The sequence below is a fragment of the Tinamus guttatus genome, unplaced genomic scaffold (genome assembly GCF_059628265.1).
Source record: "Tinamus guttatus ecotype Peru unplaced genomic scaffold, ASM5962826v1 Tinamus_guttatus_pri_ptg000211l, whole genome shotgun sequence".
Lineage (NCBI taxonomy): Eukaryota > Metazoa > Chordata > Aves > Tinamiformes > Tinamidae > Tinamus > Tinamus guttatus.
Window position 1 is genome coordinate 1,667,293 of NW_028288745.1, and position 27,159 is coordinate 1,694,451.

At 40.2% G+C, this 27,159-nt stretch overlaps 1 protein-coding gene across 2 annotated transcripts in view; it reads right to left on the minus strand.

Annotated features, from left to right (window-relative positions):
- VAV3 (vav guanine nucleotide exchange factor 3) overlaps positions 1-27,017 on the minus strand; it is a 145,599-nt gene extending 118,582 nt beyond the window's left edge. For both annotated transcript variants that reach the window (XM_088524357.1, XM_088524356.1), the window contains exons 1-2: positions 26,806-27,017; positions 1,996-2,112 (exon numbers count right to left, since the gene is read on the minus strand). In XM_088524357.1, the coding sequence (XP_088380483.1) occupies positions 1,996-2,112; positions 26,806-27,009 (321 nt within the window). In that variant the 5' untranslated portion in view covers positions 27,010-27,017. The remainder of the gene's footprint in view (positions 1-1,995; positions 2,113-26,805) is intronic.
- Positions 27,018-27,159: the final 142 nt, after the last annotated feature.

A 27,159-nucleotide genomic window follows, 5' to 3' on the forward strand; every position in this document is an offset into this window, starting at 1 on the left:
CTTTAGGAAGCCTTCCTTTAGGAAGCTCTCTATACGGCCAGTGATTACAGAGCTTGTTAATAATGCTCATCAGACTATCAACAGCCAGCATAGGGCAATTTTGCTGGGCACATGATGAAGTGTGCCATAGAAACCATTGCTCTTATGTCACCACTAGCTGAAATAAATCCCAGGGATAACAAGTCTATGCAAGCTATGCTGTGGTAATACACCTGGTAACTGTACATCTTCACATCCAATTTTACTTTGGGAAGAGCAATAAAATGATAAATATATGCATGGAAGGCACAATATTTTAGCAACATATTATTCTATTTACATCAAGCTGCACTCTAAAATAAAATGGCTTACAATGACAATTTAAAAAGTGTCAGAAACACATGTGCCAAGCTAAATTCAGTCCTAATTCAAAACTTTTTCTCAGGAAATTCAGTTATGCAGCATTAATACTTTGCATTGCGAAATTATTTCTTCAAAACTAGACTATTAAAAATCAAACCTTTTACATTCAAGTGTCACTAAACACAAAACATAGGAAATCTCCACAATTAATCAGAAAAAAAATAGCAAAAGATTTCTGTGCATTAGGCATAAGTTTCAGACTGAACACAAGCATTAAGATACTTGGCTTAGTAAATACCTCAATGGAGACACTGATAGCACTTTTATTTTATTAGAAAGAATTTTAATTTCCACTGTTTGCACAAAAGGAAAACAAATCTAAAACACTTTCACAGAATCACAGAATGGTTGAGGTTGGCAGTGACCTCTAGAGAGCATCTAGTCCAACCCTCCTGCTCCAGCAGGGACATCTAGAGTACGTGGCACAGGGCCACATCCAGGTGGGTTTTGAAGATCTCCAGAGAAGGAGACTCCACAGCCTCTCTAGGCAGCCTGTTCCAGGGCTCTGTCACCCTCACCTTCCTCATACGGAGGTGGAGCTTCCTGTGTTTCAACTTACACGTGTTACCCTTTATCCTGTCACCAGCCACCACAAAGAAGAGTCTGGCCCCATCCTCCCCACAATCACCCCTCAGGTACTTGAACATGTTAATCAAACAAACAATATAGGAAATTTGTATCAAAAAACATATTTTAATAAAAGATTTTTCTTTAAATATAATTCACAAGGACCAAAAGAAATTGCCAGGTTTAGCTATGTTTATAAGCAACAGATTTAGTTAAACATTTTGGTTATTAGAATTCAGTGAGCCATTTCAAATATGCATACTGCAATCCTGATTCAGGCTTGCACTCATATTTTGGCCTCCATATCTAGTTAAGAAGGACAATAAACAGTTGAAGTATGAGCTATTAAAAGGCAAATAATGCTCAAAACAGTTATTTATTCAAATTGGATTATTTTTTACACTATTTGACTTCGGGCAATTTTTAGGCCCTTTTGTGTGAGATTTGGGTAATGCCACCCTATGACTCAAACAGAAACTGAAGTTGAACTGAACATATGCTAGCAGTGACAGATCAAACAGGTATGTAGGAGGTTGTGAACAATACACTGGAAAAAGCTTGTGCATTCACAGTAACTAATCATAGGTTTACAGAAGCAACTATTTTAGTCTTTGCAAGTCACAACAGTGGTATTAACCACCCATGGCTGTGTGTGTGCTCGGCCATTAGAATCCTCAAGAGATTTTTAAAAACTTGGGGAAAAAAAAGAGGTAAGTTTTAGAGTGTCTGAAAAAAAAGGAAATATATGCCATGCAGCTTGACAATGAAAAGGTACGAGGTTTCTGATTCCATAATATTTATCAAAAGACTTCTCCAGACAGTGCTCACCTCCATGTTGCCATCTTTATATGTATGATGTATACTTTTACCCCTTTCAGCACTATATTTAATTCCTCCATCCTCCTTTCATTTTTACATCTTTAAAACCCTGTCTATCAGGGGGCTTTTCTGCCTTTCCCTAGGCCCTTCAATGTCAATCTGGAAGCAAAACACGTATGTTACTCAGGAGATAATTAAGATCCTTACCTTTCCAAAATCCCTCACATCAAACAAATCAAATGCTTCAAAAAGTTCACTTTTCTTCATCCCAAATATTTCACAGCATGCCGAAAGAAAAGTTCTTATGTTCTTCAAGCAAAGAAACTAGAAGAAAGAAAGAGAAAAAAAAATAAGCATAAGGCACATCAACAAGCATCTAACACACTCACTAATGTTTTACAAAGTTTAACAATTAAACTACACATAAGTTAGCAATTCCATTACATTAGGATTTTCAGCTGGTTATAAAGATTCCCTTCAGACTCAAAGTCAAGTTCTGAGTACAGACATTATGAGCAGAGTTTCTCTCTCCTTAAATAACCAAATTAAGTAAACTTATCTAGCAGAGAGTTAAGTTTGTCAAACAACCTTGATTTCTGCACTGAATCAAAGACAATTGTCTTTGAACTCCTTCACAAACATCGATGATCATCAGAGTCTAGAAAGCAATAAAGCTTCAGTCACATCACTTCTAAATATGCCAAGCCACTATGATGTACAGTGCAAAATAGACAATATTTATGAGCAATAGTATTTCAAAACAGATAACAGTTTGCTTTGAATATGCTCCTAAGAAGTACTGAAACAAAACTAAAACTGAGTTCCTGAAGCTCTCAACTAGTTGATTCATGAGAACACGGATTGTATATATTAGTATGGATTATGGCATTGCTACATGTTAGCAATGGATATATAAAAGCAACACTTACAACTCAGACATAAGTGTCCCAACCATGTTCATACTGAATGCATATTTAAAAACCCATCTGTTTATTCAGGCAGGTTTGGCACTAATTTATCTTCCACACAAGACACCAAAATACCAGTTTAGATAATCTGACTTGATATCTTACAGACATATAATAAAGTTGTAATGTATAAGCACCAACACAACAGTACAACATTAAAGAGAAAACACCACCATTGGTTGAAGGGGACACAAGATGAGAGCTGACAAATTAATCTAAACGCACCCCAAAAGCACCAGCCAAAGCGCCCCAGAAGCCAGTTACAAAATCACAGGTCTTAAACCATATCCACTGGCTTTCATCCTGTTTTAAAAAAAAAAATCAATACAATAAGTAATAAAATAAATTCTATCGGAAAGACCAAAAAGGATTCCAATTTTGCCCTTTTGAAATGGGTTAAAAAAGGTTTGTTATAGTCTAATATTCAATAACCACATAATTAAGCCCTTCAGTAACAACAGAGCACATAACGTCATTACATTTCCTGTATCATCTTGAAACCACAGTTTAGGTATTTGTCAAACTACCTGCACTGAGACGGGACCATGTCATGAATTAAGAATATACCAAATGGTGCCTTTAACAGAATAAGGTCCCAACAATAAAATCCAATCCCCACTCCATTAGAAGGAAAAATACTAAATGAGTTTATTTGGACACTTAATTGTATGGTAACTCTAATTTCTCTCTCGTTCAAAAACAAACCTTTTAATCCATTTTACAACTACTTGAACCCGGCATCTGCCTGGATGCAACTGAGAGACTAAGCACTGGAGATCAGTAAAGAGACAAAGACCTGTTGGGTACCCGGTTCCCTTACAGATAAGGTGAGGGTTGGACATCTCTCACTTGGCCTAATCACCACAAGAAGTAGCCACAAGAAGTGTTGACTTTCTGAACAACATCTAGTTTCTCTTGATTAAAAATATTTAAGTTAAAAACAATTCCTTTGAAAACATCACTGCTTCTCTCTTTTTTATTATACTGTTATGTTTCAAGACAGCAGGAAAGAATTCTTTGTATATGGATGAGTAAAACCACAACAGTACAGTAGCAAGAACCATAAGTTTAAAAAAAAATTACTCTAGTGTCACTTACACTAGCAAAAAAAAAAATAAAGCTTCTATGTGGCTCTTCTCTTGCTATATCACGAGAAGAGAGCTTACCAAGCACTGAGAGGCAAACTCTAAAAATGGCCATCCATCAGGGATGCTCAGGACCCTGAAAGCAACTGGAAAAATGAGGATATCTTCCCATGAACCTAAGGATGTTTGCATAAAGAATTGGTCACTGTGGATTACTTTGCCATACCACCTCTCCAGCAGCACAGCTAGAGAAAGGAAAATAAATTATATTTTGAATCAAGTAGTATTGCAGTCAAATTGACCAGTTTCTAACATCTCAAAGACTTGCTAGTCGCTCCTTTGACAACATCTCAAATATTAAATTTTGCAAAGCTGGTTATTGAAGGATCTGTCAGTTATACTCATGCTGTGTTGACTTCAAAGGACATGCAAGGAGAAAGACTCATAACAGCACTTCAGCTGCAATGACACTTCTCCTAGGAAGTCTAAAACACAGCTCTACAGGAGAGAAAAATCACCATAACAGACTGTTAAAGCAATCCCTTCACGTTAAGGCCTTGGCCAATAATTGCCATGAAGAAGTACACTATCAAGAGGTACACTGGTAATATTTTAATGGAAAAGAAGTATTTGTTTCTGAACATGTTTGTTCCATTTTCACATTAACAGTTGCACATAGTAAATACAGGTTCCTTCTGTTGCCCAAGCACCGCTGTCACTCCTGCAGTTCCCCAACATAAGGAGTTGCACTGCTGCAAGCAGCCCACACACAGCCTTGGCAGGGCTGCTGCAGTTTTAGAAGAGTTCTAACAAACCAGTGGCTTTTATAAAACAGACTATAGCTTTAGCAGTCTCTGCTCCAACCTGTATTTAATTTAATTTCAGAAAAAGGCTTTAAGACTACATTTATTTAAAGCAGGAGTTTGCAAAAATAAATCCACCACCTAAAAAGAAAAATAAAATAAAATAGAAGTAGGTGTAATTGATACAATTGTTATGTTCTGACACAAAGTGCCAAAGCAGAAGAGGGGAAAGCAACACAAGCTATACAAAGGGCTATAGGAAAAAGCATGCTGTTTTCTACCTGTAACGTTTGCCACCACACAAAAAGAAACATTTGAAGCTTATTCAACACACCTATGCGTGGTGACAGAAATGCATAGAAATATTTTACAAAAGCTACTGAACAGAAACCACTAATTAGACAAAGCAGCACAGGCAGGAGTCTAGAGCTGCCCAAAGGGGAGAGCGATTTTCTATAGCCAAGCCTCTAACAAAATGAGAAATGCAAAAAAAAAAAAAAAAAAAGAGGGAGAGAGAGAAAATTATTTTTCTCTATTTATAATAAGTATCTCTCAAAAAAGTGTACTTGAATGCTGAAATCCTTTAATGGAATAAAGGCCTATTTGCTACAGACCATATTCAGTATGTGGATATACTGTTAATACTGGAGAAATTCCTCAGGGTGTCAAGTCCAACATTTTGCCCTTGGACATTTTCATGCAATTCCAAGATAGCAACACCAGTCAGTGTACGAGCAAAACCCAAAATGCCAAGAAAAAACAAGTACGTAGCAAACACAGACTTCTAACCACACTTTTAACAATTCATCATCTTAATTAGTAAGTTAGTTGAGGAACAGCAATTTGTATTTATTTCAACTCCCATTCCCTTTTCATTATGGCAATTTAGTTAGGAATCAGGAGGAATGTCTGGATAGCGAGCAATTTCCTTACTTGGTTCAACAGGCATTCATTCATATCCTTAGAATAAATCAGAAACACACAGAGCGCTGATGTTTGAGCTCAAGAGTCCAAAATAGATGCTCGAGTATAAGGGACATCCATCAGCTACAAAGCACAGTACTGAGCTACTTTAAGTCAAGGAAGTTGAGGGGGAGGGAGGTCTCTTCTTTAAATTAAATGGTTCCACCAATTCTTAGAGCAAAGCAATCCCTGTATTTCCTTGTGTAGCCGTTACGTACCTGTCCCCTCTTTGCTGCACTTGCAGCATTTTGCATGTTACATTAACAGGTTCCAAATACAGCTACACTAAAACACAGGCCAGTCACTGAATAGTGACTATCAACTAGAAGGCATGACAAAAGAGTACAAGCAAAGAGAGAGGTGGAGGGGGGGAAGGATGAATTTTTCTTAGCTATTTCTTCTCTAGATCACCTGTTTTCTTCCAGAAAGGAGGTATGTCAACCAGAGAAAGCCCCTTCCTCCTCAGGGCTCTGATAAACCACTCAGTAGTAGCTATTCACCTCTGCCTGGTCTTTAAACAGCCCCAACGGGCACAGCCAAATTGTGGGGGGCTTTCAGTCAGGTGAATGCAAGTATTTGAGTACAAGAAAAGAAATTTGGGGAAAGGCCAGACACCCAAAAAAATTGCATAAAATGGAAGTAATCAGATGAGCAAATTTGACTTCAATTCATGCATATCAGAAGGCACAATCATTTTTTTCTTCTTTTGTCTAAGAAAAAAAAAAAAAGGTCACAACAGGGAGGCACTCAGACAATGAGTTTTCAAAAAGGCTGCTAGCCAGTTGTGGGAGGCAAATGAACACATTAACAGGAAGGATCCCATTTGGATTTCCACTTTATGGATGGAAATATAAAATTTCTTAAGTAACAGGAAAACAGTAAAAATTGCCGTAACTGGAAAAAATTGCTTTCCTACACTCTGTCACCAAGATGTCTGCACAAATTGTTTCATTGCAAGAAAACACAAAGAACTTGTATGAAGGAAGATATTTTTTTAATAAAACATGTTGCCAAATGTCCTGATGCTCACAGGTTTTCTCTATTAACACTCCTAACCAGTTATTTTAGTATTTATTATAGCAACCAAATTGATAGAAGTAACAAAATCCATACTAACAGTATTTTAATCCTGCTAAATCCAAAAGTCAGATTACAATCCAAGAAACTGTACAGTCACTATGTGACACAAGGGCAACATCACCTCTCCTATCCACACAGCAAAGACCCTGTGCTGGTTTTGAATCAAAAACAAACGCAAAAACAGCAATAACAACTAGAAGTACAGATACACATTTTTCCATCAGCATCTACATAAAATGTGTACATAAAAAAATCTAGCTAGCATCCTTCAAATTCATTCAGCCATATACAATACAAAAAGAACATTAAGTGCCTCCAGAAATAGTTGTTCTTATATCAAGGACTCATCTTTGGTAAAATGAGGCTGGACAGTTCCCTGATACATGCCCTCTTTGAGAGGCCACCACCAAAAGCAGGGTACCAAAACAGAGGCATGTTACGCCGCTATTAACTGCCTTTCCCTGCAAGCTCCTGCAAACCTCTACAGCCATTACTCAGCACTCAGACAAAGTAGTACTCGCTGTGGTTCTGACAGAACTGTTCCTTCAGGGTTAACAATTCAACCCAGAAATCTGTGCTGGCTTCTTCACAGATTTCAGTAGTCAAAACAGATGAGATTAGTTCTGCTCTGCCAACAGGAATAATTATCACTACACTCAGCAAAAATAGCTGTGAAGATTCTGAGTGACAGAAGAAGCGACCCACCGATGAAATCCTAATTCAACATCCATCAGTGTCTTTTCCGGAGCCAGCGAGAGGGAAGGGAGCGGTAACGTACTCAAGATGGGAGATCCAACTCCTCTCGTTTCCACGCGTGCTACTTCTCCCCTCAAAATCTGTAAGTCCAGAGGCTTGCTAGGGGCAGGGAAGGCAAAATAGTCATGAAGAATTTGAAGACCAAGACTCTGAAACGAGCGTGCTTATATTCAGTAAGCAAATCAAAGCTGTATAGTTGTTTCTGGAATTTATTTGTTTTTCTCCCCTCTTGGTCATGATACCAATATTGAGCATTATTCTTTCTCTTTACTCTTGGCTAAGACATATTAATTTACAAATAATACTAAAAAGAACAAAGCACACAAGGAGTTCACTTCACTTGCACAAAAGGAATTCAGTTCTGCGCTCTGCATCTTGCTTCTTGTTCTGCATAACCATCTCCATCACTCAGATCATCAGTATTTTTAAAGCTCTAGGCAGGAGCAAACAAGCCAAATATTAAATACCTCCCAGCTTTTTCTCTCCAAAAGGACTATCTAGCAATATTTTTATATCTGTTTCAAAGCTGATGCATTAATAAAGAAGCAAGACAATACACACTGAGCTAGCTCTGCAAGAGGCTGGCTCATTATCAATAGCTCTTTGCATTGACACTTCAGAAGTTAAAGACTTTTGGGGATAGCAAAACATGCAAAATTGTTACTACTACATAAGCGTGAAAGAATTTTGCTCTCCTTTGCAGAGAACGGCAACAGACACTACTTAATTCAAAGGGAATGATATAATGTGAAACCCTACATACAGGATAGCTAGCGAGGTCTATACTTTATTAATAGGATTATTATGAGTTTATTGGATGTGGACATCCTTTGAAGGCCTATATAATGCTAGGATGCTCTACAAATTATTAACCACTAAATTCCTTTGCTAACAGAATATAAATATTAATAGAATGTTATTTATTTGCTCAGTTAATGTGGGAATGAAATATTCATGGCAAAGCATCTCTTAAAATCCCTGACTGACTACTGGTCAGTTGTGCCAATCACATTTTGGCTTGGGTATGGGCTTTTCTTGCTCTTCTCACATTGCTCTTCTCTGGAGCGAAGAGACGGCACAAGCAAAGTTCGACATTTCTCCTGTGTTGCCAATTCCCTGTCGGGCTATGCTGGCACTTCAGCACAGTGAAGCAAGCGGGGACAAAGCAGTGTGGTGTCCCTGCCCAGAGGGGGATTTTTAATCCCCAAAGCCTCAGCTGCAAAAACCCTGTAAATTCAAACTGTGACTGGCAAAAGGTAGGGCTGAGAGTTCAGAAGGGCCCCCCCTTTAAAGTTCTGCTCCCAGCCTTAGCAAGGCTGTTCTGCGGCACCCCTAGAGCAGCAAGAACCCTGCAAGGTGTGCAAGATGACTTGCAGGTACCTGCACAGAATTCACAGTAAGGATTCACACCTGCCTTTGGTTCTGTTACAGAAATACAATGCCCTTCTCATTTTCTTCCTCACCCATCAAAAAATTAATCTCTCACTTATCAACATCCTAAGTGGATCCACTTGAGTCGATAAACTGTGACCCTACTGCCCTAGACATGCCTACAGGCCCGTATCGCCCCTATCCAATTCCTTTAAAAGGACAAAGAACGCACACTGTGTATTTTTCTTTAAAAATTGTTTAAAATAGCATGTACTTGCTTGTTCTCTCCTGAGTACTCTTTCCAAGTATCTTCTATAAAACAGATTCAACATTTATTTTGAAAGGTGTCAAAAGCTATCAGTATCAAATCCTGCACAGAATTTCAGTGTCTATTAAAAGTGACTAACCCAAATAAATTCCTTGTGCTTCTATTTCTTAGCAATATGTCAAGTATATTGTGCGCTAACGTGTGCAACTTCCAATGCAAAGGAGTAGCATACTTACTACTCAGCAGTGTTAACATGACTGATTAAATATTTTAAGCGTTTTCTTGAATTACATTTTGAAATTACTCTTTTCCATGTTCTTGGAAATCATGGAATGAACAAGCAACAACTAATTAAAATCAAGCCTAGCTCTCTACAGATTGTCACAGACAGCTGCCCACTATTTATCTACTCAAAATCTTTCCTGCTCTTTTTCTGCTGGCATTTCACCATAGGTTTGACACCTGTTAGACTGAGCTTTCTGTAGCATGGACAGGCATTTCCGACACATGCAGACAACACTCCATGGATTATAGCAAACTAAGTAGAAAATCGTAGTTCAAAAGCCTAAGTCCAAATTATAAAGCAGTGGTAATAGCCACACCTTAAAAACTCCAAAACAGGCAGGATGGGCAGCTAAAGCACAAGCGACACCGCATGTACCGATGAAATTTTTACCCCATGTGACACCTTAGCTGTTACGTAACACGCAGAGCTTGCACGAAGCCTTCGTCCATCTTGTAGCAAATGCAGTAAAACCACTGCTGCACAGCTCCAGCCTCAGGAAGTGGCGGGAGGCAGCAGAAACCGCCCTCGAGATGCTCAAACGTACTGAACCCTCACATGAGCTCTAGTCCACTGCCTGGGCTGAAAAAAGTTAACACCTCTGCAGGCCTCATCACCATACACATTGCATTTCAAGAAAACAGTCACAGAAATACAAATATTGTACTATAGAAGCTACAGTGAGCTAATAGAAAAAAAAAAAGGCAGCTAGCCTTCTATGATATTCTTTTTGCTTAATTTAGTTATTTTGTGAGTTTTATATATTTAGCTGATTTCATATTTGAAATGTCCTTAACTGTAAGCTTTCTGTGCATAAAGACTTGCATATATAAAGCACAAGAAATCCTAAATGTGATTTAAAATAAATGGGGAATAATGACTGTAGTGCATTACTGACAGAGTAGCCTAAGTCTGTAGAGAGGCCACTCACCTCCTCAGCAGCTCCTCAGTCTTTTTCACTCACCTAGCAACTGCCTTGACCAGGTTAGAGACATACACAGCACAGCTACTGCCACAGCCTACACTTATTGACCAACTTGCAAAGGTTTTACAGCAGCACTACAGCAAGCACTGTGCTGAAGAGCTGCTCTGCACTACCCCGAGGAAGAGGCCTCTACCCCAGTATCACGCATTTGCTTGCCAACACTGTGCCCAAGGCAATACACCACATTTGCCATAATCACCCATCCCACAAAAAACTTACTGCTATTTCCTGGTGAGCCAGTCAAGATCCATACACACACACACAGATGTCCTGAATGGTAGCCAGGATACAAATAAAAGACCGTATTAGATGCAAAATCCTCCAGTTCCCCAGTGTGCCTCATACTGGAAAAGTCTGTCTGGGTATGTTTGCGAAACAACTTCTAGACGCTGGATATGTTTTATCAGGATGAGACAGGCAATCCCAAACATCCACAAATCGCATCTTCAGCAATAACTGCCTCAGCAAATGTTACTGCAGGACCATTACTTCCACCGCATTATGAAATGCCCCATCTCTGGGCCTTCATGCAAATCCAGGAGAACTTGCTGCCAGAATTAACGTGCATCTGACAAGACTATATTGATCATGCGATAATAATGAGAACTCTAAAGTAATAAAAGTTCTACAAGCATTTAAGGCATTCAGATGATGCAAACTAGGTAAAGCAGTTTTAAAAGCAGAGGTATTACACTACAGGTGTTTTTTAAGAGAGATTTAAGTGCAGACCTGTGTACAGATTGAGTTTAATTACCACATGTCTCAAAAAAAAATAAATTCTCAAACAGATGGTGACATCCAAGAATCTTCAGGATGGGTACCAGGCATGCATTTCAAGAAAAAAAATAAAAGATCAGAAAAAAAAAAAACAGGAGATATATTTCTCCTACAATAAAGAATATATAATACCATGTAATTTATTAGTAATTATCATGGTCCAGATGATCACTGGCTATTGCACTGGATGAAACAAGGGCAGTTCTTCCAATACTGACACAAAGAGGGCACAAATACATTAATATTTCTCAATCCCTCCAAACTCTGTTAGGGATAAGTTCACACAGTTCTCGAAATGTGTGTTGGCTCCCACAGCTGTTCCTCACACACAGTTACCCAAAAGCCAGTCAGTGCTATGCAACCCACCCAAAAAGTGCAACCTTTCCCTTCTCGAGTGGTGTGTCTTCTTACCCAAAGAACTCAATGTGAAGCAGTGATGTAAATTAGTTACAAGACAAGAGGCAATAGATTTTAGACTGGATTAAATTCTACCTAAAGCTACAATTAACTATTTGGTTTTTTTTAAGCCACAAGTGAAATCTAAACTTCAGAAAAATTGTTTTAGCCAAGTATCACACAGATCTGCACTGCCTTGAGCCTCCTGTCATGGTCCCAGCAGGCCAAAGGCAAGTGACCAGTCACAGCAATGCAGTCTAACAGCCCAGCCTAGCATCACTGCACAGTACAACAGCAACAAACACCTTCCTATGCAGAGAAATCTTGCCAACAAGTATTTTTCACTCTTCTGCTGCATAATCACTTTGGGAAAAGAGCTGCCAAGCACTCTAACATGATAATCCCAAATGCAAACTTAGTGTGCTGTGCCACATTATTCCAAGAGCCAGTGAATAATGCATTCTGTTACAAATCAGTTTGAAGTAACTCGACAAGACTATCTAGTTTACACTATTGACTTATAGAACACTGCCTCTACATCGGTAATTTCATAAAAAAGGTTTCCAGAAATATTAGTATTTCAGGACACACACTTACAAAAGCCATTTCCCAAGCAGGGCTATGCAGATGATTATCATCCGTTTCATTCCAATATTTAGATCCTTTTTAAATTTAAAAATACTATGGGCAATAGCAATGGAAACATTCCACCATGCAGGGAACCTGAAAATCACTAATGCAGAAAACGCTTGTGCTGCTGGGCTTCTGGTGCAGTGCACTGAATCCTGTGCTGGCATCAGACTCATCTTTTTATTACCATACAACTTCTCATGCAAATATAAAAATGAATTGTTTACTGCTTTAGCAATAGAGTACGCTATAGAACACAAAATTGAACTTATTTTCTTAGAAGCAACCCTATAAAAAGCATCCCTATTTAATATCATAAACAAAAGTAACTTAAAAAGCACACTCAAAATGCAGCAAGATAGTGCCTGCTCATATAAAACTACATAAAAATCAACAGTCCTTCTTGACAGATAAAAACAATTTCTGCATGAGCAGTAATCTATTACTAGTTCTGGCACTGATGCATAAAGGAAAACAGCAATATAACGTAGAGGCAGTGAAAGTATTTGCCTGCCTGCAAGCTGTAGGCAGAATTTTTTAAAATCATTTTATATAAAAGAATACATACAAAATCAGTACAAGCATCTGCTATAACATGCTTCTCTGAATAGGCAGCAGCTTACTGAACCGTGAAACAGAACATCATTTAAACACAACTAATGCCATAGGATGTTTTTTAGAACATACTGAACCCTAACACTGGAGATAATGCTGTAGGAACGCATAGAAAAAGCCAGATTCAAGTCTGACTTCTTAGCTTCAATTTGTTCTACAGACTGTTCGGCTAAATGCTATGAAATCTAAATAAGATATACGATACAATCCAGAACCAGTGACTACCTAAGAGGTGTAATACGTTCGAGACAATAAAAATCAATATATACGCAATGTTTAACTGGAAACTATAACAAGACAGATCTTCCCCTGTCTCTCTTCCAAGACAATTCTGAGCACAGGAGAAATAAGAGCACTTTTCAGAAAAGTAGACTATAATACTGCAGGGTGATTCATGTTTTTAAGTCACATAAGCAGAGCAGGCACATGGAGTTCCATTAACAAAGAAGCAACTGATTGAGTATGTTGAAGATACAAATATATATAGTGAGTACAACTAAGCAGAAAAACAATTCAGCAATATCATTTTCAAAGTCCTCAACAAGTGAGTTTATCTGAAACAAGGATAGGTCAAAACAAGCAAAACCCTTTGCAAATAGCATTGTACTAGCCATTCAGGCAACGCTTTTTCCAGAAGCTAGTACTTTCACACTCATGACAGTAATATGCTACTTCTCAAAACTGCTTAAAGAAAAGAGACCATAAATCAGCATAGAGTAGGGGCTGAAGTACACAGCCTAATCATTTAACTTGTGAAGTGCTCACTCATTTCTAGATGAAACCACTGCAGTGGCTATGTCGGGGAATTCTCACGCCAGGGCCTGGAAACTCACAAGATTGTGATTCATCGTTGCCCAGCGCAAGCGGCAGTGCCACACACTGCCAGCTGCATCAGTGGAGCCTGTGTGTCTGACTTAGGGATCCCCCAGAAGCTGCCCAAAGATGGTGACGGGCCATGGAGCACCCATCAGGAGGCATAACCCCATGCCTAAAGTGATGAGTAAACTTAAGAAGTACAATTATTTTACAGGAATTTTCCATCATTAAAAATGATTCTCACCACTGCAATCTAGACAGACACACACACACATATATACCCTAATATTTAGACTGTCCACCTCTTACATCCTTTTCAATTGTCTATATATACCCCCTCATCTACTTACAGCAGCAACATCACTGTTAAAGTTCATATTTTAATTAAAAAGCAAGCAAAACACATCACCTGGATATCAGGGATGTTTACCATTCTGCAAAAGCAATTAATTGCAAATGTAATGCTTGTTAATTTTACTTAATTTCTTTAATCACTTCATTCAGCAGGAAATACTTTGAATCTTAACAGATTTTTCCAGGTAAAAGCTTTGAGGTATATTTATATCACATTTATGGTGAAATAATACATTATCGCTACTGAAAAACAGACCATGAAAATAACTGATTTGCAGTAACTAACTAACTAACCAAGAGCAAAAAAAAACACAGAAGAAATCTGAAGTGACTTCACTTCAGAATTATTTCTCAATTGTTTCCAGTTGAAAGAGCAGCATATTCCTTTTAAGTTAAACATGCTCTGAAATATAATACTGAAACAGCTACTTTTGTCTTTACAAAGACGAACACTTTTGCCTTTTTTCCAGCCATGGATATTCAGCAAATTCAATTCTTATTCATATTTAGTCCATGGCGATTCAAAGCTGCATTTTTCATCAACACATATATTAAAGACTTTTGTCCAGCTTGACTGTGCAGTTTACAACTCCAGCACTAGCGTAATGCGAAAAATCAGGGAAGTATTTTGTATGCGGGGGGTTGGACTAGATGATCTCTAGAGGTCCCTTCCAACCCTAAGCATTCTATGATTCTATGATTTTGTTCTCCAGCAATGCTAATACCAGAAGCCAGGGTGGCTGGCATGCCATCAGAGAAGGTCTTGCTAGAGAAAGAACCAAGTTTTAGACCCCTGGGTTCAACAAATTCCTTTTAACACCAGTATGCTTTGCCACTGGAGGATATTTCTGAGGGTTTTTTTTTTTTTTTTTTTTTTTTTGACAGCTGCAAAGCCCAAAATAAGAATATACACATATATATAGTCCTATCTCTTCTTCTGTAAAAGCAATTCAAGAATAGCCCAGTTTGTCTGCTAAATATAGGGTTTTGTTTGTTTGTTTTGTTTTTAAATACCATAAAGGTTGACAAAGAACATGCATAGAAAAACCAAAGTTTTCCTAATACAATACGCAAATCTCTTCCTTCTTATCAGGTACCTCATTTGAAAACTTCAAGTTTGACAATTCAAAAATCATATCTACTTCAAAGCCTTCTAGAGAGAGAAAAAAAAATGCCACTCATTTATTTGTTCCTTCTAATTCATGGAAGGCCTCTACCTCCAAATAAGATTTTAATTATTCAAGGCAACCAGCAACATATTATCAATAATACCACGGCAGCAGACATGGTCCAAATATTTTTTTCTGGTGTTAACAAAACAACCCACAAGGTGCTCCATCATCGTACGCTCTTCCAGTAAATCGGTAGTTACTCAAGGCCTCTGATTTATTTTTCTCCTGGGCATTAACAAACTAAGTCAATAATATTTAACATAAAGACAAATACCACACACACTCAGCCTAAGACACAGTAGCACACACTGTCATAGCCTAGTGCTAACATGTTCACAGACGAAGGGAAACTCCACCAAAGTCAAACTACATTACGGCTTCATGAAGTCATAATGGGAGACCAGTGGAACAGGCCAAAGATACAGGTGGCACAGGAAGAGCAGCAATCTCCCATAAAGCACATGAAACAGGACAGCCATTCTTGTCCTGCACAGAGATGGAGACTGATGAGACTAAGCACACGGACAAATAAAAACAGAGACGTGAGGTTAGCCACATTCTCTTCCAGTCGTTATCAAGTATAGCAAAATTTTACAGGAATTTTCCATTGATAAAAATGTTGCCACTACAAAAACTGACTATAGTTGATAGAAACACAGAATAGTGGGCCCAACTTTACAATGGAAAAATTTAACGATGGAATGCACCACTGTCACTAAAAAAACTACACAAAAGCCACATCTCTAATTTCTAAAGGGGCACATGAGGAAAGTTATTCTGAAGTTAGGAAGGAACCAGTAGTGAAGCCAAAAATCATTGACCTGGATTAAGTCCTCATCGGTATTTCACCAAAAAGCAAATGAAAAATTAAAAGCTGCTGTAAGCCTTCAAATAACACAAACCCACAAGTATCAGGTCCCTTTGTGTGGCTAGCGGGATGATGAATGTCACAATAATCATTCTTCAAATACATAGTACTCTTGTTAAACAGGAATTGTTTGATTTTTTTTTCCAAAATCCATGCAGCCCTGCAGAATGGCTCCCAGCATGAGGCAGCAGCAGCCGCGCCTGCGGTAGCACAGCAGGTATTTTCTGCCCTGCAAGCAGCACCCATAATCCATTTCAAAAAGAAGCTGGTAAAAAATTACTGTATTTTCCATCCCCACATACTTGCTCAGAACACAATCCCAGAAAAAAATGCTCAAACACCAATGAAGGGGCAAAAATCTCCAGTACTTCATAGAAAGAAGAGGAATCAAGTGATTCTGTCTTCAAAAAGACCAAATTTTAAGTGGCAGTGGCTGATTCACAACAGAGATCGCCAGCCCGTTTTTTTCCTCATCACTCCTCACCAGAAAGGTCTGCCTCTTCACTTGTACCAGATGCCAAAGTAGTAGTTGGGGCACATTGAGGTATGTTAGAAACCCCTGGCCACCACAGGAAGTAGCCAGAAATTTTAACAACAACAAAAGTAAAGCAATTGCCTCTTATGAAAAGTTCCTGAAAAGCAGCCTAAATGAGCCTTACAGCAAGTTCAGCTCCCATTCTGCGTGGTCCCTCAAGAGCTCCCAAGGGCTTGGGAGTTCCAGGGGCTTGGAGCAGAGCCCTCCTGCCTTGCACTCTCACCTGCACCGGAAAGTGCTTCCAGGAGACGCCCTCCCACCTACGCACAGAGCTGCTTTCTGGGCATCCGCAGAGCAGGGAGGCCAGCAGTAACGGGAAGGGAAAACAGCTGAAAGGAAGAAAGAGCATGAAGAAAGAAATTAAAGAGGAAACAGATGCACTGGAGGGGGAAGAAAACACCAGGGGCAGGCAGCAAAGGCAAATAAAGATGGTAAAAGTAATATTGTCCAGAGACAGGAGAGAGAAACAGCAGAACGAGCCAGAACAGAGATGAGTCAAAAAGAGGGAGAAAAGAAATGAGAGGAAAAAAAAAAAAAAAAAAACACCCACAAGCCAGACCTGTCAGAGCAATACCTCTTACTAATCAGAGCCGACTGGCTTTCTGGGCACAACAGATAAGATCAAAATACCTGAGTAAAGGCAGAGAAACAGAAAAGACCTAAGATAACAGAGCTGACAGGAAAATGAAAAAATCCCACAGAAACCTTAATATTTCAAAATCTGTTTCCATTTCAAATAAACATGAAAGGCATTTTTAGATTCATTAAACTTTAAAATCACTTTATCAAAACATTGGATTTTGAGGTCAAACTCTAATGACTGTCAGCACGAAACAGGAAGAACTAAATACTGCATTTCCCAATAGCTTAAAGAGCTCCCCTATCTTCCCCAAGAAGAGAACCCTTGGAGAATCCTTGGAGAACAAGTTTTATTTGAAAATTGCTCCACACAAGGCAAGTCTTAAATATTTAATATTACTGCTCATCACAAACTTCATGAATTCACAGCCATCATCTGTGGTATGATGTCACGGCCATCTGATGGAAAAAGGATCTATTCCTTAGACCTATTACTCGTCAGGTGTGCTAAGATACCTATGTTAAGAGATCAAAATACACCCTAGTTTTGGGGGGTTTGTTTTGCTTGTTTTCAGAAACAGTTGCTTTTTTATATTTCTTCCATTGGCTATGGAAATACTACATAAAACTGCATAAGACCATCTTTTCATAACAGGTATTTTTAAGGACAGTGCAAGAGTACTTCTTACCTTACACACACTATTATTTCAAGAGCACAAAGCTATAGTCAGGTGATGTGCTATGGCAAGCTACAAAAACCTGAATTCTTAAAAAAGAACACAGACCGTATAAATTAACCAGCTTTCCTGAGGACCCATAAATCTGAGCAATTATAGCTCTGAACACAACAAATGTCAAGTACACCTCAGTCTGCAGATTGGGCACTTCCACACCTGCCATCATAGCAGCCCCTCCATTCCTATCACAGGGGAGGGCAAGGGGCTGGATTTTACACAGCCCCCACCACTACGTCTGCAGTCTGCTGCAAATTGCCCTGGGCCTGTCAGCAAAGGCTTCTATCTCAGCTAATCAATTTGCCAGGGTCTTCCATTGAGAGGGAAATCTATAGGACTCCAGTACAACTATAGAGGCATTCTAACAGGATTACCGGAGTCGTTTCCATACCGCTTCACAAAGCCCGCAGCAGCACAGAGATACTAGCTACCAGCATTTTCTAAGGCACAATCCTTCTGACCAACAATGCTGTTCAAAGACATTTCTGAGAACAAGAAACATGGAATTAAATCACAGCTTTAATAACAAAGGTTGCCATCTGTTTGGCTTGCTTTATAGTTTAATGGACAGCCTCAACACAGTCCACAACAGAGGATGCATCACCCTTTTCAGCGGTGTCAGTGAAAACAGCAAAACGAATGAGCAAACATAGATCCTCAATTACTTTCTCATGACTACTCGCAGTAGTAATTCAGGTCAAGATACAGCAATGGGCCAGTCTGAGTAAACTCACACTGCCCTCTCTTTGATGGATAGAAAGAGAGGGACCAAAAGAATGCAGAATAAAGGCTCAGATAAAACCCATTCACAACTCCACGTTTCTCTCAAGCCTCTGCTTATGCCTGGCCTTCCCACTAGCTTAACCCATCCATGCTACCCAAGCAAACAATTTGCTCAGGAGAAAAAAAACCTAGCTGCCTAAATATGTGGGGTTTTTTGCTGCTCCTGTTATTTTTTTTTGAGGCCTGGCAGAAATCCCTTTTCAACCAGCCAGGGAACAGGGGACCAAGAGCCCAAAGGCTGCAGATACAACAGCATTTAGGAGAGTCTTGATCTTACTCTCTCAAGAGAGAAAGTGAGTTACAGAAAAAGAACTAATTTGAGCATTTTCTCAGGTGTTTCCCAATTTTTACCTGGTCCCTCGGGAGGGCGGGGCAGGGAGGGGAGTTCACTTGAGCTAACTCCTACAGACACAAATAGAATGATGAGTATTTTCCTCAAGTTACAGTTCAAATGACAGGACCCAAATCATAACCTCCCCTCATTCAGAGGGGCATAAGATCTGACCACTACATACCATGGGATGATCTTACCACTTACTTTTAGCCACCTCAGCACGGGAACCATACGTGGTATTTATTCACATATTTTGAGGAGTTCTGAAGGAAAACAGCCCTACCCAGCCAAAGCTACAGAAACTGAGAGCCATGAGCAAGTCTGCTCCCAGATCCACTTTGTACATAGGCTCTTAGACACGTGCAGGAGCAGGCAGCAACCTCCTGTACCAGCATGCCAAACTGTGCATGCAAAGGTATCCAGGGCTCCCTGTAAAGGGCAGACAACCTCTAAGATCACCCTGTACAGCTGCAGATGTAGCACACAGACAACTCTGGATGCCACAGGTGCCATGATAAATAAAAACCTCATGATGCACATCAGCACTGAAACATCCAGACATGAAACTGAAGTCAGTGCTAAGATAAAAAAAGAATCAGGGAAAAAAATTATAATATCATATTTCATCAATAGCAGTAAATACAAGTCAGTCAAGATATTGAGCTGTCTGGTAAAATTGCTCACTCTGCAAAAGACAAAAAAAAAGTACAGGCAAAGTAGGAATATCCTACCTTAGTAGAAATTTCTCTCTCCACTAAAGAAACCACCAAACAAATTTACTTTCTACAGCATTAATATTTTAGAATGTGGAGAAACAAATATAAGAATGTTTTATGCTCAAACACTATGTAAGACAGCAAAGTGTGGTTGCTTTGCCACTTAACATTTTCATAGGCCAAGCCCTACTGATTCTGCCTTAGTTGACTATAAGGTTGCTTTCCCCGCTGAAGCAATGCAAATGCAACACCAACCACTGGTATAGCATATTTTAAGTATGGATTATGTAAAACAAATAAGTAAAATTGATAGTATCAGAGATGAAAGGGCATATTTGAAGTATCTGGTAGTATGAATGATATTGTTCTTTTAAGTCTCATCAGTTTAAAATATTCTTTAAAAATGCTGACTTTGGGGCTTTTAGACCAACTATTTGATTATAGAAGCAGTGACAAATAAACACTTCATTTGTTTCTGCTAGACAATCACAGCATATTCCTCAGATCTTTTAAAATTACTTTCAAGCGACCTTTAGAGGGATAAAACTAGTGAAAAATAGGTAATTGTAACCTAGTAACTAACTAAATATCAATATAAAATTATGATTGAAAGTAAATGCAATTTATGGGCAAAAAGATTTGACAGGCCCAACAAGATTGAGCAGTGAAACGAGAAAGTTGAATTCCACAGACTTATTTTAAATTCATTTTCCCCAATTACATTATTTCATACCTTTAGGCCTGCAAAAGTATTTTAAATACTTTGTGGGTGTCTTTTAAAAAAAATGCTATAATATCACTATATTACATGATTTGTGTTTGAAATTTTCTGTTTTGAATATACATAAAATCACGTAGTCTATTAATACTTTCAACTTATATCAAGATGTTCACAACTGTAATTCGGTATTGGATGAAAAAGTCACTGATATTTTTCTAAAAGATATCTTCTCATTTTGCATGTTGAGTTGAAGTCAACATCCATAGACATGAGATGAAAGATACTTGGTATAGTAGAAGACTTAGGAATAAAAGTTAATAGCCAATCTACAAGGTAGATATATCAATTCACACTTTTCTTTGTGCAACAGAATTTATGAAAGTGTTATAAAATATTATGGAAGAATATCTTGTTCCTATGGAAGGATATGGATGATATGGAATACCCTCTGGAGGAAAGTCCTTCTGTTCTAGAGCAACAGAAAAGAATACAAAAACTGAAGGATGTCTTTCATGAGAGGATTATTTTAAGAATTTCAGGCAAAATTTTAGTTTTGGGGGAAAAAAAGATGAATAACTAGTTCCCTACAGAGAATCAAATATTAAATATGAAGATAAAACTGTCAATGATCTAATAAAAAAAAGCTTATCTCCATCTATACCAAATACCTATACAGTGTAGGGTATGAGCTAGAGTTTCCCAGCTTCTAAAGAACCACAACACACTCCCAGCTCTGGGTTTGAAATCCCATCTTTCTAGGCAGGCTACAGAAGTGGAGATCAGAGCACGCTCCAGCCTTTCCTTGCAGGGTAAAGCACCTGTCCTATAGCCCCCTGGGCTGGCAAGGTGCCCCAACCTCTCTACTGAGCCAACATTACTTCAGAATAGGGAGAGAAAAAAAAAAAAAAAAAAAAAACACTCACACATATCTTGATCTCTTTTCATGCCCTCAATTTCCTTCCCTGCCCATCTCCACATTATCATTATCAAATCGTATTTCTGCGTGTCTTCCTCCTGTGCCTGCTACCACAACATCAGCTGTCGCTCCCAAATAATCTGTCCTCTTGATGCCCTCGCTGCTCAAGCCTCCAGTCCACTAGACTCCTGTACTTTATTAATTATTGCAGGGTCTCTTTTGACCTTAGATAGAGAGGGCAAAAGATTAAACTGGAAAGTTCCAGATCCGTCATCTTTCTTTACCAGTGTACCTGTACCAAAACACGTCAAATGCTGCAACCTGCTAAGTAACCTCTACAACATCACAGTCCCAAGTCAGTGGGTTACAACGGAGATTCACTGACGTCCCACGATCAAAGGGTAACATCATTATCATTAAAGAATAATACAGGATACCCAAGAGTGGTTTTCTGTGTTTATCTCAGGATAAATCAAGTGCTTTTTCTTGCCCGTCCCTCTAAATCCCAGCACATTTCACTTGCCAACACCCATTCTAGTCTATCTCCCAACTTCTAAACATTCTCTCCAGCTCACATTGCTTCTTTCTTTGAATTTTCCTCCTACTACTTCTAATATCCCTTTACCATTGAGCAGTTTTTTCTTTTTTTAAGCATTCCTCTAACTTGCTGCAATTGCAGCTCTCCCACCTTTGCCAAGGATTAGAAAATAACTTGACTTCTCCCACACAGCACAGCAGCACACAGTGGGTGGACATCAATTTAAGTTATCCACTGCTGACATACACTACAGCCTCTGTGGGAAGGCAGTGCTGACATTTTTTCTGCTAATGCATTATACAAAATGCAGCACACTAAAACTTTGGGCAGGAGACAACATTTGAGACAATTCTTGGACAGATGCACATGCTGTATTTAAAAACTATATGCCAAATAGAGTATGTAAAATAAGCTTTGTAATATATTGCAGCCACATTTCTCTTTTGTCCATCAAGATAATCAGTATGACTCATATTTGGAAAATGATAATGACTTCATTATTATTATTTTCTCTACCTTCCTAAGGTAAGAACTGTGTCACTATCTTTTTTCTGTTTCTTTTCTCAGCATAAAACAAAGCTTAAGTTCTGCTCCTCTGCTCTAAATACTTCACAAAGTCCAATGTTGGCAAACATAACCATATGTTTATGCAGCTTTCATTTAGATGAATCATGGCAATAAGACAGCGTGTGGTAAAGTGGATTACAGAACCAGCAAGTGGAAAAAAAAAATCAAAAGTCTGAAAAAACCCCTCCAGTTTGAAACTAGGAATATTAAACATACATAGCTCATATTGAATGCAATTGTAAAAATCTGTTTTTAGAGCACATCTTTCCAGACACTAACGTTAAACTTCTTCCAAAGAAACAAAAGTTTTGTTGTTTCAGACAAACTTAATCCAGATTATCTCCCTTAATTCAATAATCTAGGGCTAGCATAGCAAAAAACAAAGAATAAGAGTGATCTTGCACACCTGCTCTCTCTTCAGAACCTTGCTGCCCAAGCATACTGAGCCCAAGTCCTGGAAGAGCAACAAGAAGTTGCCTTTTCTGCCCTCATTCAGCTCATGTGGCTTCTCCTAAAAGGGCAGACGTAAGTCATGCACAGAAGCCAGCAAATCCACTTCCACCCTCCCACTGCTCATGATTTAGATGAGGATGCGCCTGCAGAGCACCCTGAGTCAGATGCCACATCCCCTTTCCTCATTTGCAGAGCCAGCCACCACACCGACATCCAACGCTCCCCGAGCTGGCTCTGAGGAGAGACAGGGTGCCGTGGATGTGGGAGGTGGGCACAGGAGCCCACCCAAACACAAAATGAACCTGCAGCAGAGGTTGCATCCTCACAGCCTTCAGGGCGCAAGCTGCTGGTTATCATTTGTGGGGGATGGAAAGTGCCAAGCGCAGGGTAGAATCAGAGGAAACGGAGAAGCATCTCTGAACACACCCACATCCTGAGGCTACCTGATACCATGCAGATCAGGAAAAAAAAAAAAACACCCTCCTATGTTCAAAAGCTCAATAAAATAAAATGCAGATTACAAAGATGCTGAACTTCTTTGGACTAAGGTGGTCGTACCAAAATAATAGTTCTCAAGACTTAGAAATGCTTGACCTTTTGACATAGTGGAGGATGTTTTGTTTAATATTATTAGACTAGTAGGAAAGAGTTATTTTTATTATTTAATCTTTGTCAACATCCCCTTTACTAAACTTGGTGCCAGTATTGCACCAAGTGCAGCTTTCCTGTTTAGCAATGTCTCACAGGTTAACTGAATGCCTTGCAAAAACTATTTCAAAACTTGCTTGCAGTGCATTAAAGATAAAAGATAAGCATTACATGGATGACATCTGAAAATCTGTAGTAACTCACTGGTTTAGATTATGTATTTCTGGTGATAAGTTACATACATTCTTGTATGATTAAGATTAAACATTACGATTAGCACTCTGTGTTATGGATCATTTCTATTTTTATCATTTCCAGTAGCCCAGGTTAGCCAAGAAATGGCAGGGAGCAAGGAAAGCAAATTGCTCCTCGAAGGGCTCTGCTGAGCCACACTTATCCGAGCTACACTGTTACCTCACATGGGTTAGCATTCCTTCAGGCTGTAGAGCTTTCCCGTGACAAGAACAATCTTCCCTATACCAGAAAGGGCATGTATTACAAAGCCTCTAGACCAAAGTAGACTCCCCCACAATTGCCTTTCTTATTGTACATCTATTGAACAAGGTGGCCAGCTCTTAAAGCTTAAGCCACAGTGTATTTGGGAGCCTTGACCATAGCTATTTTTATTAGAGCCAACGTCCTCCTCAGCCACAGTGAAGATATAGATCTGAAAGTTCCTGAACTTAATTGTTTCCAGCCTCACATGAGGCCCACATGCAGTTTTTCACATGGGAGCTGGCACTGAGGCATGCTAAATGGAAGCTGGGCAGCATCTAGATGCTGACCTGCAGCTGAGGGATTCATTAGTAAACCATGAACCTGGCAGTCCTTTGCATCCGTAACTTTTATCCTTTTGTGTGTGCAGCTCACTTTTTGGAAAGCACGGCTGACTGAATCAGCTTCTATTCTTCAAAGGGCAACCTCCATTAACCAAGTATAAACGCTGTCATAGAAGAACAGGTGATAATAGCACAACAATCAAATAGCTTCTAAAGCCAGTTTTGCAATACAAAACCATTCCGTCAGCTTTCTTACAGACTCATTTTTATCTCCAAAAAGAGAGCGGGGGGGGAGGAATCCACAATTTCCGCAAGTATTACATGGGGCACTTGCACTTCCCTGACAAGAACAGCTGTGACAGCAAGCGAAGGCTGCAGATGCTCAGCAAGCCCAGCTGGACCCTCTGCCGCCAGGAGCAGCAGTGCCGTGGCCCGGCCAACACAGCTTGCCACTTCCGCCTCAGCCTGCACAGGGCTGCACAACTCTGTACTCACTTGGCTCTCGCGCCATGGCCCATAGAGCATGGCATTTCCAACAGAAAGCAGCACCTGGAGCAGCAGCCTCAGTCACAAACCCTTGGCACTGCTGCTGCAGCTTGCACCAGGCTACAAAGACCCACTGAGCTGAAGGACAGGCCTCTCATCCTCCCCTGTTCATTCTGAGGAAACAAACATGCAATGAAAGGGAAGAGACTCAGCTTCCACATCAGCAGCCTAACACCTATTCACAGGTCTGCCTGAAGTATGAGCTCTTTCTCCCTCTCCTTTGACACTGGTGAATAGATAACCAGCCCCCAAGACATAAAAAACGCACATTTGAGTGGCCTCAAAGCAAAATACAAAACAGAAAGGCAGACCCTTTGCATCCAGATGCCAGATCCTTCAGGCAATTGCCCCTGGCCTCCACTATGCTGATAAATCACTACCGCAGAAGTAACAGGAGAGTCAGTCCCTGTTTTTACAGGGCACAGAGATTTCTAGGATATAGGAATTATACTAACAAAGTATCAGCTATTCTTCTGACAAAACTGACAACATTGGGCTCAGGTCTCCAGACTTCAAGCAGCTCTCCCAAGATTCACCAACAACAAGACTCTGAGACTTCAGCCTAAGTTACTGCACTAAGACCTTTGAAATCTTAGCAACAAGCGACTTTCACAGCTTCTACTTATTGCATGTTTAATAACAATTTCTGAAGTTTCTACAAAATGACTCTTTCCACTAGGAAGTACCTTCTCTAAAAGACTGATCATTATGACTCACAGAGGCTCAGCAAGATGGCCAAATCATGAACACTCAGAAGGCAAAAGTAACGTTACCACCAAAAATAAGTTGCCAGTAAATTTAATGCTACAGACATCAAGTGATTGTCGCTGTTGATTTAGCAGCGGTTCCCCCATTCACCAGTTGGGGGAAGTTCACTGCTGAAGAAGGTAGTCTCCAAGATCTGCATCCCGGAGCTTAAGTTCCCAAGGTGCAGGACAGCCACGGGGAAGATGAAGCATTTGCCAGCTCTGTGAAAAAGTTCTAGTATCAATACTAAATACACACTTAGCTACCTGTCCAGAAAACATTGTGTAATATCGTGAGGACACCTTTCCAGTTCATTTAAAAATAACATATCTATACAGTTTTTAACCACTAAGAGCACAGCAAAAAAACATTCCCAACAGCTGATACATAAACTGGTTACAGCTGTGCAAGCTAAGTTAAATAAGGGACATTTTGGAAGCAATCAGTGTAACTATGGGTGAAGCCTTATGCCAGGGCTCTGGCACACTTTGGTAAGCCCCAAATCTCTTCCACAGCTTAACTGGCACAGAACAAGTGCCAGCTCCTCTGCGCTTAGTGCATTCAGAAGTGGCAGCCCATCCCCCCCCAAACTTCCCCTCTGCAGAGGCAACTCGAGCAGACACATGAGCGCTGAGGCATGCCAGGGTATCTTCTATACCCCCAAATCTAGGATAATGCCTGGGCTGGAACACACCTGGTACTTCTCCTTCTTCCCCTGCCATCATAGGCTTACAGAAAATGCCTTGCTGATAATTACTGATAAATAAATTAAATTAAATAAAGAAGAAAGAAAATAGCTGTCTCAGTGAGTAATTACAGGCAACAAATGTTCCTCCCAACAGTACAACCTACTAGTGTTTTTTGTCAGTATTCTAAACACGAATGGCAGCTTTTACGCCTATAAACACACAAGAGAACAGAAGTACACGAGGGTGATGCGGCCAAGCAGACCTGCCAAGGTGTGGGGTGCTGAGTGAGGCCAGGCCTCCATGGGCCACTGCACGGAGCAGATACAGGCGTGCAGCCACCGGGAACCCCGTGTGCTATTTTTCTTTTTAGGGAGCCGAATATACAAGTACCTGGAGTGAAAGAAAAGGCACTGAAATACTAAGATGGGCAGTGACAAGCCGCGGAGAGGAAGGTGGTTATCAGGACATTCAAGAGCCCTCCTCAGCCTCCTCGCCACCCTCCCCTTGCCCGGCCCCGCTCGTCCCCCGCCCGGGAGCCGCACCTGGGACATCTGCGGGCGCAGGTTGATCTCCTTGAGATTGATGGAGTGGCTGCGCAGGTTGTTGAGGAGCTGGCAGAGCAGCACGCCGTCGCGCAGCGTCTGCGCCAGGTCGAACACCTGCGCCGTGTCCCAGGTGACGCGGTGGTTGGGCGGCAGAACCTTGCAGCTGATGAGCCACTGCCCGCACTGCTTCCAGGGCTCCATCGCGATCCGGCGCCGGCGGCGCACGGCTCCTCTCTGCCCGCTGCCGGCTCCCGGCTCCCCACGGCGCGGCCGCGCCGCCTCCTACGCCGCGCTGCGCCGCTCCGCGCCCGGCTCCGCCCCGGAGGCGGCCCGTGCCGCCCCCACGTGGCA